Source organism: Salmo salar, chromosome 01, assembly GCF_965601325.2.
Source record: "Salmo salar chromosome 01, fSalSal1, whole genome shotgun sequence".
Classification (NCBI taxonomy): Eukaryota; Metazoa; Chordata; class Actinopteri; order Salmoniformes; family Salmonidae; genus Salmo; species Salmo salar.
The window spans coordinates 52713470-52728643 of NC_138291.1; the positions used below are offsets into that span (position 1 = coordinate 52713470).

The 15174-nt window shown below is 42.9% G+C and overlaps 2 protein-coding genes across 2 annotated transcripts in view; both read left to right on the top strand.

Moving 5' to 3' along the window:
- Nucleotides 1–215: 215 nt before the first annotated feature.
- LOC106604528 (BAG family molecular chaperone regulator 3) lies at nt 216–6960 on the top strand. Its single transcript, XM_014199225.3, has 4 exons — nt 216–574; nt 3622–3960; nt 4157–4507; nt 4906–6960. The coding sequence occupies exons 1-4, from the start codon at nt 380–382 to the stop codon at nt 5728–5730; spliced, it is 1710 nt and encodes a 569-aa protein (XP_014054700.3). The 5' UTR covers nt 216–379; the 3' UTR covers nt 5731–6960.
- A 4343-nt stretch (nt 6961–11303) lies between these two features.
- LOC106604534 (phosphatidylinositide 4-phosphatase SAC2) overlaps nt 11304–15174 on the top strand; it is a 37122-nt gene continuing 33251 nt past the window's right edge. The window contains exons 1-2 of the mRNA XM_014199249.3: nt 11304–11677; nt 14238–14318. Of these exons, the coding sequence (XP_014054724.1) occupies nt 11581–11677; nt 14238–14318 (178 nt within the window). The 5' untranslated portion in view covers nt 11304–11580. The remainder of the gene's footprint in view (nt 11678–14237; nt 14319–15174) is intronic.

The following is a 15174-nucleotide window of genomic DNA, read 5'->3' on the forward strand; positions in this document are numbered from 1 at the left end:
TTATTCTACAATGTAGAAAATAGTAAGAGTAAAGAAAAACCCTTGAATGAGTTGGTGTTTTAAAACGTTTGTCCGGTAGTGTATATATATTGTCAATTATAACGTTACTTTATCAACATTGACCGACGATACATTTGTAACCGTAGCCACGATCTGAGCTGAAACAGCTACCACGTGTGAAGGATACATACAAACAGAACTTTGAGGTTCCTGACTGAAATGCCAGTCGCCTCACTGTCAGGCTGGAACCCTTTGAATCTCGAGACACACTGGCAACTTTTACGCGACATTTACCGTGCTATTTATTTCGAGAAACTTCCAGCCCCATCTCCCACACGTCACCGTGCGGAATCTTTAAAGGGTCCGTTGACTGAATAAAATGTCACGGTATATAGGATCAAGGAGTTTGAGCAGCATGAACACACAGTCACCAATGGTGGATATGGTCAATAATAACGATCCTCTACCGCCAGGATGGGAAATAAAAATTGACCCACAGACAGGATGGCATTTTTTTGTGGATCACATTAATCGCACAACAAGCTGGAATGACCCAAGACACGATTTCAAAAAGGTAGGCTCATGGATGTGTAGTAACATGATGTGTACCGTGGGAGGGCTCGTGTGATATATATTCAAAGTTGGAGTGAAATGTCATGTCTGCTTGACAGCATGGCAGACACAACACATCATCTCTCTAATATATGGCACGGTCCTCGATCAAGCGCTTCAGTGGTTAATAATGATGGTCACTGCTTCTGATACGCACTGACTTATATTATAGGGGAGACAGAGTGGGCATATTCTATTTATAGTAGGCTATGCTTCTATATATTTTTATTTACTTTAAAAACATGGGCTACAAATTGCCTCTGCTAAGACTTAATATACGCCAACGCAATGGAATGTTGTCTATTGTAGGCTCCAGCGCTCTCCCACATGCATTATAACGGGTTAACTAACAATAGCAATAGCTGTTATAAACGGCTATGTTCTTGTGTTATGGTCGAAGCTGAGCAACGGCTGTTATAAAAGGCTATGATCTTGTGTTATGATCTAAGCTGGCAGGTTTGTTGATGACGCACTGCAGTCATATGTAAAGCCATGCCTTTGAGCGTTTGACCATTTCCATAATGTTTATTTAAAGCCTATTAGGCCAAGCAGACTCCAGACTGCATTTGTTCATATTTCGTACACTCTTAGAAAATAGGGGTTCCAAAAGGTTTATTTGGCTGTCCCCACATAGGATAACCCTTTTTTGGTTTCAGGTAGAATTCTTTTGGGTTCCATGTAGAAAAGGGTTGTGTGTAGGGTTCAACATTGAACTCAAATGGGATCTACCTGGAATCAAAAGGGATTCTTCAAAGGGTTCTTCTACCAGGACAGCCAAAGAACCCATTTAGGTTTTTAGATAGCACCTTTTTCTTACTAAAACTTTTCCTTACAAGGGATTTGAAGGTGTTCATCACCCACCCATATATAACAGCTCCAAGGAACCTACAATAGCCTACATTAAATTAACAAATCACTGAATTTGTTGATATGGTTTTACACCATTGAACTGTGCAGAAGTACGATGTGTCAACTTTAAATGTTGAAGGGTTGGAGGAGCAGACCCTAGGCTGCCAGTTGGCGTCTTGCATTAGGAAGATCAACACTTTCTGCTGTCCGAAGTTAGTGTCACTAAGAATCTGCTGGAAAGACACAGCTGTCAGGGGATAAAATTGGTGTAATGCTGGCAGTGCACAGGGACCCTGCCAAAATGGCAGAGGGCAAAGGGTCGTTCAGAGCTATTGGCTGTGTCATAACTACTTTTGTTGTATAAAACAAAGTCAAGGAATGATGTAAAGAAAAGGTAGAATATACCCCACACAGCACTCTTAAGTCATATTTAATTGTAATTGTTATTACCATGCAATATACAGCAATTTTGTTATTACATAGTCATGGCAGCTTGAGACTGTTCCAATACAGTGAGTCCAATGGGCCGACAGTCTTGTGGACAAACTTTTGTCTTTGTCGTATCAAACTGTGTGAACTTATACTGAACAAATATATACACGGAAGATGTAGTGTTGTTCCCATGTTTCATGAGCTGAAATAAAAGATCCCAGAAGTGTTCCATACGCACAAAAAGCGCATTTCTGTCAAATTTTGTGCACAAATTTGTTTACATGCCTGTTAGTGAGCATTTCTCCTTTGCCAAGATAATCCATCCACCTGACAGTGGTGGCATATCAAGAAGCGGATTAAACAGCATGATCATTACAAAGGTGCACCTTGTGCTGGGGACAAGAAAAGACCATTCTAAAATGTGCAGTTTTGTCACACAACACAATGCCAGAGATGTCTCCAAGTTTTGAGGGAGCGTGCAATTGGCATGCCTCCAACGTTGTTTTTGAGAATTTGGCAGTACGTTCAAATGGCCTCACAACCGCAGACCACGTGTAACCACGCCAGCCCAGGACCTCCACCTCCGGCTTCTTCACCTGCGGGATCGTCTGAGACCAGCCACCAGGACAGCTGATGAAACTATGGGTTTGCACAACTGAAGAATTTTTGCACAAACTGTCAGAAACCGTCTTAGGTAAGCTCATCTGCGTGCTCGTCGTCCTCACCAGGGTGTTGACCTGACTGCAGTTCGCCATCGTAACCGACGTCAGTGGGCAAATGCTCACCTTCGATGGCCACTGGCACGCTTCTAGGATTAATCCCAAAACTGGTCATGTAGTGATATCACAGAGAAACTGTTCCCTGCTGTCACAGTCAGATGTCTCACTCTGACAGATGACTGCTTAATTGGTTGTCTTGGTGATCACCAAGACAGCATCATGGAGTTTTCTTTTTGTCTCCACTGTGAATTATGATCAACATACATGTGAGGACATGAGACAACTATGATTTGTTATGTTTTATGATAGTAAACACTGCCTAGAAAACCAACAAATGCAGAGCCTACATACCCACATGTAGTGATGGCTTGCTTCTTCTGACAGGCACATACTTGCAATTGGATAAGAACTACACGAAAAAACGGTTCCAAAAGGGTTCTTTGGCTGTCCCCATAGCAGAACCCTTTTTGGTTCCAGGTAGAACCCTTTTGGGTTTCATTTAGAAGAGAACCCTCTGTGGAAAGGGTTCTACATGGAATCCAAAATGGTTCTTCCTGGAACCAAAAAGGGTTATTCAAAGGGTTCTCTTATGGGCACAGCTGAAGAACCTTTTTTGGTTCTAAATAGGACCTTTTTTCCCCCTAAGAGTGTAGTTTCCTCTTCCAAGTGGTCAGAGAAGTGATACTTTTGACATCACCCAGGGATATTTCACAATGTACCGAATGCTTTTTGCTTATATATACCAGAGCAGATTCCAGAGCAGACATATTTCTTTCAGCCTCTAGCAAATGGCTCTGTTCAATCAATCTCAATTTAATCTTAATAGCCTAATGGTCTTAGTTTGGAAAAAATAGCAAATCTTTCCGGGATGTTGGACATCATTCCCTCATAGAAAACACATTTTATGATAGATTGGCAGTAATTGCTTGCCTCTGGGGCTAGGGTTTCACTCACATACTTATTTGCATGCCTTGGATATGTATTAATTCAGACTTTTTTTCTTCTTCAGGTCAGCCAGCTGTCTCAAAATGGCCCCAGTGTGCCCCCAGAGCCGAGTCCTCAGGAGATACAGAAGGCCTTCGTGAGAGACATGAAGCACCCCACCCTCCGTCAGGGTTACATCCCAATCCCAGTCTGCCATGAAGGCGGAGACATCCGTCAGCAACAGCAACACCAATGTTTCCCGTACATTCAGCCGACTGCTCTGCAAAATGTACGAGCAGACGGGCGGACACCCTCCCCCACCCCGACGCTCCACTGCAGGCCTAGATCTCCTTTGCAGGGTCCCTCCGAGAGCACTACCCCTGAGCCCTACATGTCCTGTTCGCCTAGTTCACAAGGACCTGAGGTGAGATTGATTTAGCTAATGAGATTACTATCCTCCAATGACTGATGTCATTGGAGGATTTGCAGAGAAAGTTGTAGTTACATGCAGGTGTTTGATGTTGGAATCAAACTAAACCTCTAGCTACTTCTAGAGCTACTTGTAATATTGAATATACAATTGTACTTCCTCTGATTCATGCTAGACTTTCATTCCTTAGGGCCACCCCCTCCACCAGCCCCCACGACCCAGTAGCACAGGCCTCCAGGCAGGTTACATCACCATACCAGTGATCCACGAGAGGGCCGGAGGTCACCCACAACAAGCCCCTGTCAACTCCACTCTCTACACCCAGCGCTTTCCGGCTTACTCAGAGCTCCAGCCCTCCTTCCACCACCTACAACCAGAGGACTGGAGCGGTCATCATGGGCCCACGCCTTCTTCCCGGGACCGTGCCTCCCCCTCCCCGAGCGTGCTTCCCCAGCACCGTGAGACTGCCGCCATCCATATCCCTCCGCATATGAGGAGCCAGTCTCCCCTCAGTGCACAGGTCATTACAGAGAGACCACAGGTACCTTTTTTCCATCATCGCTTCACCTATTGCCAGTCCAATAACAGTAGGAATCATCTATATAAAAAGTATAATATACGTACAAGCCATAAATGCCAGAATAGCACATTTTACATTATTCCTGATGAATAATTAGCAGGTTGACATTTATTGTCATGAATCTTGCCCAAGAGGTAGAACTGAGTGATTTCCGCTAGATAGGCCAGCTGCAACATCAAAATTGCCTATATCGTAAACATTTAAGGTTAAGGTTAGCAGTGTGGTTAAGGTTAGGCATAAAATCAGATTATATAACTTTGTAGCTGTGCTAGTTAGTGACCACTCTGCAGAGCTGCCTCCAGGTCAAGATTCATGACAATAAATAGCAACATGCAAATAATTCCTTCTTCCTTCCCCAGGTCCCCCACTACCTTCATGTCCCACAGAGAGAATCACCCCACAGAATGGAGCAGGAGCAGGAGATCTCTCAGTATCCCCAAACAGTGCAGAGAGAGGCTGACACACAGCAGCTTCAACAGCCACAGATGTCACAACGACCACAACAGCCACAGCAGCCACAACAATACCAACAACACCAACAACCACAACAGTACCAACAGCCACAACAATACCAACAATCTGAACAGTACCAACAACCACAACAGCCACAACAGTATCAAAAGCCAGAAAAATACCAACAACCTGAACAGTACCAACAACAACCACAACCTCCACAACAGCCACAGCCGCAACCGCAGCCGAAACAGACAGCAAACATCACGGTCCAGATGCCCCCGAAACCAGAAGCCCAGGAGCCAGTGGATGCTCCTGCTCCACAGGATGTCCCGCCCACAAAAGCAGAAAACGAGTCCGCCGCTCAGTGTCACCCAGGCTTGGCTAAAGTACAAAAGATAGTGGCGAGAGTGGCGAAACTGGAGCAAGAGGTGAAATGCTTTGATGGGAAGAAGAACGATAAGAGGTACTTGCTGCTGGAGGAGCTGTTGACCAAAGAGCTTTTGGCATTGGACTCAGTGGACCCAGAGGGGAGTGTGGATGTGCGACAGGCGCGACGTGACGGAGTCCGGAAGGTTCAGACCATACTGGATGCACTGGAGATGCTGGATGAGCGGCCATCGGAGCCAGTCAGTGAATCCTCGATGGAGGGCGAGAGCCCGCCACAGAAAGGAGAGCAGCCCAGCGCGATCAGCCAAGCGAATGTGGAGATGGCCAGGGAGATCTCATAATGACTGCTTTATTAGAGTGAAGAGATGAGAAACGGCATCGAATATGACGTGGAAATAGGCTGCTCCCAATGCTCCCTATTCCCACCTTTCTACGGCAGATATCACATATGAACTATAAGATGCATGTTTGCTTAATTTACAGTGTTGGTATTGTCTGGTATTCACCACATATGTGATGGTGGTATCTGAGTGCATCATGTATTCAATGTTTAGCCACTGTTGTTGCCTTTTGCCGTGCCAATGTCTTTTTTGCAAGACCATTGTCATGTTCAGTGTGTTAAGGACACATGCAGAATGGAGACGATCTAAGAGGCCTTTATCCATCCATATAGGAAAATACTATGAAAATAGCTTATTTAAAAAAAAAAAAGAGTACATCTATGTTGTTGCCTTTGGACCATGTGACGTGGTTGTTGTAAAGTTGTTCAATACATATTCAATAAGAGAACACTGGTTGTTGGTATGTATAGAGTAGGTTACATCTCTCTGTCTAAGAAAGGGCTTCAGTGGCTATTGTTAGTGATGTCTAATATTCCCTCTTAGTTCTAATCCACTACTTCGAGAAACAATATTTACCTCAGATTCCATATGAAGAAATGGGATAAATGTTAGTGAATGTTAATGATTCAGTCAGAGAAAACTATTTATTTTTGGACCTCAGGTGACAAAGAGCCACTTGAGGGCAGAATCTTCCTTTTCTTCCTCTCAATTATTTTTCCCAAAAATATGAGTTATTTAACACACACCCAACAAATTACATGGTTGATAGAGTTTCTTCGGGTTTCATTAGTTTCAGCCTGTAGGTGCATTGCCTATTTTGGGGTCTTGGCACTTATTTCACCATTATAATATGTTTATATTTCATTTATAATTATTAGGGAACTTGATATGTTACATTCAACAATTACATCCCATCACCTTTGATTCAAGTAAGATTTAAAATTGGTAGAATGTTTTACAACATTTTTACATTTGTAATTTCACTTGTAATGTTATTTAAAGAAAGGAATTATTTATTAAGTTAAGAATGCATTTAGAAATGTTGGATGTGAGATGCATAACCTCATGAGATGTGAGACTATCAGCATCAGCTGCTAATCAAGAATAACAATTCAAAGGGTCAATGTAAAAGTATGCATTGTTTATCACAGCTTGTGCATTGCAGGATGTTGCAGTGTTGACAGCTTGGAGTCACATTGGCATGGTTGTAAATAAAATGATTTATTTTGACATAGTCTATAATTGAGTGATTTCACAGTAGGTTACAGTATTGTGATATGTTGCCATCCTTGCTATCAAGTGGTTCTATATGGTTTACGCAAATCTAAACCTCACCTTGTATCCTCACCATCACTTCACACCTTGACTCCATCATGTCTTATTTGAGACAAGCAACACATGGTAGATCCAGGAAAAAAATGACACATTTTAGGAGAATGCACAGTCTTGAGTAAGCACTCTTATTAACTTGGCATGGGGTGTTTATTTTTAGGTTTAATATATTCCATTCAATAATACATTCCATTCACCACCAAACTTGTGTTTTTCACTAAGGGAGCATATAACCCTGCTGTAAGTGCCACCTTAAATAATATCATAACTAGTACAATTTCAACATACAAACATAAGGGGGAAGTGAAAGTTTGATATGATCGACCTTCAACATTCATAACCAGCCTAACAACGTTGATAATAACTGGTAGCCTAAATGTGTAATTACTCAAATACCAGTATATCAATAAAACAGTATTTGAATTGAATGTCGAATTTTGATGAGAGACGTGTCACAAATTCAGACTCAATCAGCTCAAACAGCTGAGCATTTGAATACCTTAAATTTACTGTACGTTGGATTTTTCTCTAGCCTAGGCGGAGCTCATATTGAACAGTCCCAGAAAAGAGACGTCCGCCAATCGGTGCACTGGGCAAGGTAAATCGAGCGCACCTGGTGGAGCTCGATATAGAATGAAGAGTAAGGTCACGTGTGATTGTTTTGGAGCGTGAAATCCTGTGGAGGCGGTTGAGCAACACTGACTTGGCTGTGACTGGGGAAGAGATGGATGGAAAGGCGGGGGGGTGAGGTGTTGAGGAGGACGGGATGGAGTGTAGTGGTGGAGTGGAAAAATGTGTAGGTAAAGTAGTGAGATTAAAGGGTAAGAAAAAGAGGAATCCTGAGGCACCTTTGCAGGTCTTGTCGGAAGAGAGTAGTGATGAGGGAGGTTCAGGTTTGCTGTGTTGTACTGAGAGAAGTGGAGTTCAAGGTGTTGATTTTTTTTTGGCTGATTTTGCACCCCCCTCGGGCTCGTGTGGTGGTGGAGGAGATCTTCGTGGGCTATACTCAGCCTTGTCTCAGGGTAGTGTGGTCTGTTGATATCCCTCTAGTGCTGTTGATACTTTGAACGTCTTGAAGAACGTTCTGGCCTTAATGGCCATGTACTCTTATAATCTCCACCTGGGACAGCCAGAAGAGTACAGGCCACCCCTCAGAGCCTGGTTACTCTCTAGGTTTCCCTGCCTTTCTCTGGGGAGTTTTTCCTAACCACTGGGCTTCTACATCTGCATTGCTTGCTGTTTGGGGTTTTAGGCTGGGTTTCTGTGTAAGCACTGTGTGACATATACTAAAAAGGGCTTTATAAATGCATTTGATTTGATTAGTAGCATGCTGGCTCAAACTGGACGTAGTGGGTGAATGGAGTTATTACAGGGGTTCCAGGAATTGTTAACATGAAAGAAATAAAGGTCAACATGAAGGGAGGCTCTCTTATTGAGGCACAGTGCCTCCAGATGGGAAGGTGAATAGCCTGTCAGTGCTACTAAACTTTGAGGATCTGGTACTGCCAGAAAAAGTTAGGATTGGGTATATGAGTTACTATGTGTGAGCTTATGTTCCAAAACCATTGCGTTGCTTTAACTGTCAAAGGTTTGGGCATGTGGCGGCGGTGCGTAAAGGCAAAAGGAGATGTGCGAAGTGTGGGGGAAAACATGCATATGGGGAATGTGGAGACGGGGTCCAGTTAAACTGCTGTAACTCTGGGGGCGCCTATAGTGTGCCATATGGGGGTTGTGCATTGATGAAAAGACAGGTGGAAGTGCAGCAGGTGTGGAGTGAGCGTAAAATCTGGTATGCAGAAGCAGTGAAGGTAGTTCACGCAGAAACAAAACGGGGCACCCAGTAGAGAAAGTATTCAAGGGCAGGTCGGGATGCAGGTTGGGCGTGATGTAGGAAGCAGAATGGGGGCGAATACAAGACTGGTAGTAGATATGAGGAAGGTTGTTACATTTGTGACCGCAGCAATCAATTGCACAGAAAAATTACAATCTAAGTCTAAGAAGATACAGATCATAGTGGAGCAGGCAGTGAAGTGTCTTGGGATCACAGGACTGACATGGGAAAATGTACAGGATGACCTCAATAAGATTGAGAATCAGTCCAGCCAGGAATCATGTATTGGTTAATTTTCATAATGGTGTTAGTCATTCAATGGAATGACAGAAGTTTGATGGCTTAATGGGCAAGAGTTCAAACAGTTTCTTGAGGAGTTACCGGTCAAACCTGACGTGATATGTCTCCAGGAGACATGGCTTAAACCTACTCTAGATTTTGTAATACAAGGTTATGTTGCAGTCCTTAGAGATAGGGTGGCAGGGGGAGGAGGTGGGTGTGCTACCTTTATAATGCGGGGGATCCCGTATAGGTGTGTGGGAGAGGGAGTTGAACAGGAGTATGTAGTGGTAGAGGTGTGGTTGGGAAGGGGAATATGGTAATAGTGAACTTTTACAACCTGTGTAAGAGACTAGAGTTGATGGCCCTTGGGAATGTAGAAGGTCAAGATAGGAGACAGCTAATGTGGTATGGGGTTTTTAATGCTCATAATACGCTATGTGGAGGGTTACGGACTGATGTAAATGGACAAGTGTTGGAGGAACTACTTGATGAGAAAAGGCTTGTGAGACTTAATGATAGCCGTGGAACCAGGATTGACACAGTAACTGGAAATGAATCTGCTCTGGGTCTTACTCTGATATCATGTTCAATGGCAGGCAGATGTAGTTGGGAGGATTTGGAGGAATCCACTGTGGTTAGTAATCACTATCCTATCACGTGTACTGTAGGAATGAGGGTGGAAGATTCAGTAGGAAATGGATTGAGGAGATATTTGAGAAAGCAGAGAGGGGTCAGTTTCAGGATTTGAGTGAACAAGAGCTGTCTCGGGTTGATCTCAATTCAGATATAGAAACATTCAATGATGAAGTAAGAGGAGCAATAGTAGGGGCCGCAGGGAAGGATATTACTATGGGTACAGGGGGGACAAAGAGCAAGGCAGGTGATTCCTATGGGTACAGGGGGGACAAAGAGTAACGCAGTCCCCTGGTGGAGTGTTGAGTGTGGAGAAGCTGTGAAGAGTAGGAACAGGGCATTCAGAATGTTGAAAAGGTCCTATAATTACCAGCACCTGATTCAGTATAAACAAGCACAATCAGTTGTAAGGAGGATCATTAGGACAGCTAAGAGGGAGTGTTGGTGCTGGGTTCTGTGGAAACATAAAAAGGACCACTCCTGTGGGAGAGGTATGGTAGATGATTAAGAGGATGCGTGGGGTCAGACGAGATTGGGATCTCCCTGTGCTGGAAAGTGGGAGATTGTCGCAGTGAGAGATATGGAGAAGGCAGAGATGTTAGCCCAGGCATTTGTGAAGGTGCACAGCTCAAATAATCTGACAGAAGATGGACAGCGTGGGAGAGAGAGGGTCAGAGAACATCCAGGGGTCCTGGATCAGAGAGAGATGGTGGGGGATACATGCAATGCTTGAATGAGACGAATTACATGGGCAGAGCATTTTAACAGAGTAGTTGTCAAAGGAAAGAAAATATTGAATGTGATGCGTCTCCTGTCAGGAATGGAGTGGGGGGCAGATAGAATGCTGTTAAATGTTAAGGTCATCACTGGATAATGGAAGTGTAGCATATGGATCAGCAGCTCAGACATATTTAAAAAAGCTAGATGTAATCTATGCCCAAGCCCTAAGAATATGTTGTGGGGCACTCAGGAGTTCCCATATTGGGTAAATCTAAAAGGACATAAGGTTGCACATCCTACAAAAAAAGGTACTCCTAGAGTGCTGGAAACACAAACAAAATCTGAATACAAGTTTTGGGTAGATAGGCAATGACATGGTGAGATAGATGGTGTTGTTTGGGAGGGAGTTTAGCCCTTCTGTTGTTCTTCCTGCTATCCCACCTTGGTTTCTCCCTCAGCCAGTGATATATCTAGTGTTGCCTGAGCGGGTAAGAGCTGTTGAGGAAGGAGTAGATTCAGTTGTAAGTGAACATTTAAGAACACAATTCTATGCTGTTTTGAATGTATTCACAAATAGATCAGGGGAGGACAGGTGGGGAGGACAGGTACAGCTTTTAGTGTTCCTGAGTTTAAGGTGGCTTTGACAAAAAGAGCAACAGATAATTGTACATGTTTACACAATGGAGTTGGCGGCCATGTCTTTGTTGTACACTCCAATCCAGTTGGTGGCGGTAATGCACATTAAAGTTGGTTGCCAACCGCGATTAAACATCCATAGAAGAAGTCACGTGTGATTGTTTCTGCAGGAAATCGACAGTCGGTCTTTCAACTGGAAATGAATAACCAGCTACATTTTCACACATTGAATAAGTGTCTCATTATGTCTACTTTTTGAACTAAGAAAGAAGATTTAAAATAAGCAAAGCAAACGTTAGCCAACTTGTCAGGGCAACGCCCTGTCAGTAACGTTAGATAGGCGTGCTAGCTGTAGCTAGCTAACCGTGTTGGACCACAAATATTTACATGGTTTGAAATACTGTACACCGGTAAAAATGGAGCTGTTTCAAGCCAAAGACCATTATATTCTCCAGAGTGGCGACCATGCTCTTTGGTGTAGCCGAATAGATGGGACCATGAACGCCAGACCTGGTATGCAAAATACATTTGTCATTCTTAAATTCAGTTTCTCATAGCCATCAATTAGCTAGCTAACGTTACATCAGTAAGCTCGGACAACAAACCCATAACTAAATAGTTAGCTACAATGACGTCAAGCCCATGGCATGAGCATTTCCTCATGTCTTAGCTATGTCTTCGTTATTCAAGCAAGTATTGTTTTACACGTTGACAATGACAACTATATAGGACGCGCACCTTACTAAAAATCGAGTGCCATACCATTTTTGGTTGCAATAATGTAATTTCTTCCCAACTATTTAGCTATCTAAACAAACATCCTAATGTTAACTGCCAAGCCATTAAATGTGTTATTACCATACTTTCATGTCCAGTGTGGCACTGCCCAGTTGACCTGATAGTGATATTTGGAGTAAACAGACTGCGATGCTCGAGGGGAACAGTAAAAATGATGTATTATGTAGCAGGGTTTCATTCTAGCAATGAGCCACAAAACAGACGATGACAGTGCTCCATATGTTTAATTGTCTTTAAATTGTTTTGTATTTAACAAAAGTTATTAGGGTTTATAATTCCTGCATCCTCCATCCACTTTTCGTCTTACATGAGCTTGCTTTATTGGATTCCTTTGGCTACATGGTTAACGGTTCATTTCCTGAAATACCGCTCGAGCATCTGTTGTGGTTCCTTTTTTCTTTACACTGAATTCCACATATTTACAGACTAGTTACTGGCTCTCTGCTACAACACACTACCTTGGGTGACATGTTCTGCTTCTTGGGAGACAAGCATACTTAGGCCAGATTAATTGAGACAGATGGGTCCACCCCAAAGTACCAAATGTCATAATGACACCTATCTCGATCAACGAGAGAAGATTTTAAATAGACAAGATGGAGGCGTACACATTGTTGGATTACTTAATGGAGAACAAATCATTATTTTAATAACAGAGCATTTTCTAAATTCAAATGCACTGCACCTTGTAAGTCCCAGTAATGGATACCAAAAATCTTTGGTTAAATCAAATTATCTGGTGTAACAATCTGTAGCTACCTTAGGCTAGATCGTTAGCGCTTGTGCTCCTGTCTGACCTGCACCCCAGTGTCTTGCCAAAACACCTCCTCCTTCTCTGTGACAGAGTGGCGAGCTAAGCCGGGACAATTCACAGCAAAGCCAGCAGCTGAGCCGATGAACCTTGCCTTTCTGTTGTAACCAAAAAGCTGTTGAGAGGGAGCAGCCACTATGGATGTAAATGACTGCCCTGTGGGCTAGCTGAGGTCACATGGGTGTGTAGCCAGCCTGAACAGGTTTGGGTTGCACTGCTCTTCCATTATTTAATTGGAAAAGGGTTTCCATTCCTCATTGGGCTTGTTGACACTAGCACCAACAGGAATTTCCACAATATTTCACATTTCTGAACAAATCTATGGTTGAGTTTGTATCATGGACAAACGGATGTGTTTGTATATAGGAGCAGCCTCTATTTTCCACCTCCCTGCCCGGGCTCCAGCGCTGAGATCAGTACAGTTCTCTGACTCCATGGAACAGGAAGAGTTATTGTCTCAGCTACCTAGATGTTCTCCAATCTCCACCCTCTTTGTCGCCCATTCATGACTCAACTCTTCAACTGCTTGACATACCCTTGACGTCTAGTTCTGTTATACCAAAGTTGTTTTAGTTATCAACATCAGTTAGCTAGTTGTGATATAGTAATTTGGCAGTGATGTAGTAATGCCTCAGTGCTTCATGTTACTACACTATTTTTTAAGAATGAAAACTGACATTGGCTAGGTTTCCATCCACTTGTTGAATAAAAAAAAAAGTGTAATTCTAAACTCTATCGATTATAGTTTTGCTATAAAAAGTGTTGCCAGAAACATGGCTACTGTCTGTGACCCTCTGACCTGGTTTTTGTACCTCTGCTTCAGTCAAAGAAATTGTCATGTATTCTTTACATCCCTCAAACTCAACTCTGGACCTCAAAGCCAGTTACACTGTTTTTTTCATTGTTCCCCTCTAATCGGGGACTGATTTAGACATGGGACTCCAGGTGGGTGCAATTAATTATCAGGTAGAAAATAAAACCAGCAGGCTCCGGACCTCGTAGGGTAAGAGTTGAATACTCCAGCTCTACATGTATTCTACCCAAGTGATAACACTTGTCTATTTGAACTGTGAGAAGAATCTCTTGATGTTTTAAGCACTGGATGCATTAAATACTTCTGAACTTGGCTGCAGACAGTAGTATCTAGATACTACTGTAATGTAATGCTCCATGATGATCCCTAACAGTATAATCAGAAACCCTCAGTCCAAACCTTGCATGGACAGTGCAGCAAATGGTCCACAATGTAAATATTATTGGGACGGCATAAGACTGGCACAGCCAGGGATAGCCTACAATCCATCAACTTGGTGCTCTGTTTGGAAAATAGGCTAATATGCATGTGCTGTTTAATAACTTAATTGCTCTTTGTTTGTGGGGCTATTTTCTTAAATGATTTTACTTTGTGTCCACTCCACAGGTCTTTATTTTCTCTGATTTGTCTCTTCTCTCTTTTTATTTCAGCAACAGACCTTCTGTTAGCTTGGAACCCAGTGTGTTTGGGCCTGGTTGAGGGTCTCATCGGGAAAATACAACTTCATACAGGTAAGTGAAATGGTGTAGGCCTTGTGCTACAAGTACTGGCTTATTGGCTGACTGGAGAGGTACCATCGATCTTCAAAACAGCTGCAGTCTTCCTTACTAAGAAACACAACCTTGACCAGGACATCCTATCCAACTACAGGCCCATCTCCAACCTCCCCTTCCTATCAAAAGTACAGGAAAAAGTGTTTGCAACCAGCTTCAATCCCATCTATCATCTAATCAGTTGTAAAAGGTTTTCCAGTCTGGGTTCTGGCCTTTGCACAGCACCAAATAGGGATGGGCATGAGTACTCAAACAGACGTCAAAGCTCGATCTTTAACCAGAGATAAAAATAAAAAAATCTGTATTCGGTGGAATGTGCTTTGTGGCTGCCCAAATGGCTAAGTAAAACTTTCTCTTAACAACATTAATTTGCTTTGACTCTAGTGTTCATTTGTACATATGATTTGCGGGGCACCACAAAAAAGAAGCCAAGCATCACACCGTTTTTCTCCCTAAATTCCCTTTCCCCTCCTTGTTTCATTCACTCGATTGCGCTCCGACCACTCCCTGCACACACACAGTGTGCAAACAAAGTCCTATTAAAAAGGTATCTAAATGATTGGATACACAAGCTAAATGACGACAGTTTATCACATTCAAAATGGACTGGTTGATTGAAGTAGGAAAATAAGTGTTCTAACAACGATCTGCAGTTTCAGAATAATTGCATCCCATCTATTTTCTGCTTAAGCTACTTTGCGAACTGCTAGTGTCATTTAGAATTGGTTAGACTAGGCCACGGGTCATTTTAACGCTGGATTTTGCATTTTTCACACAGAAAAGGAAATAACTATCTTGCTGCGTTTTGTAAACG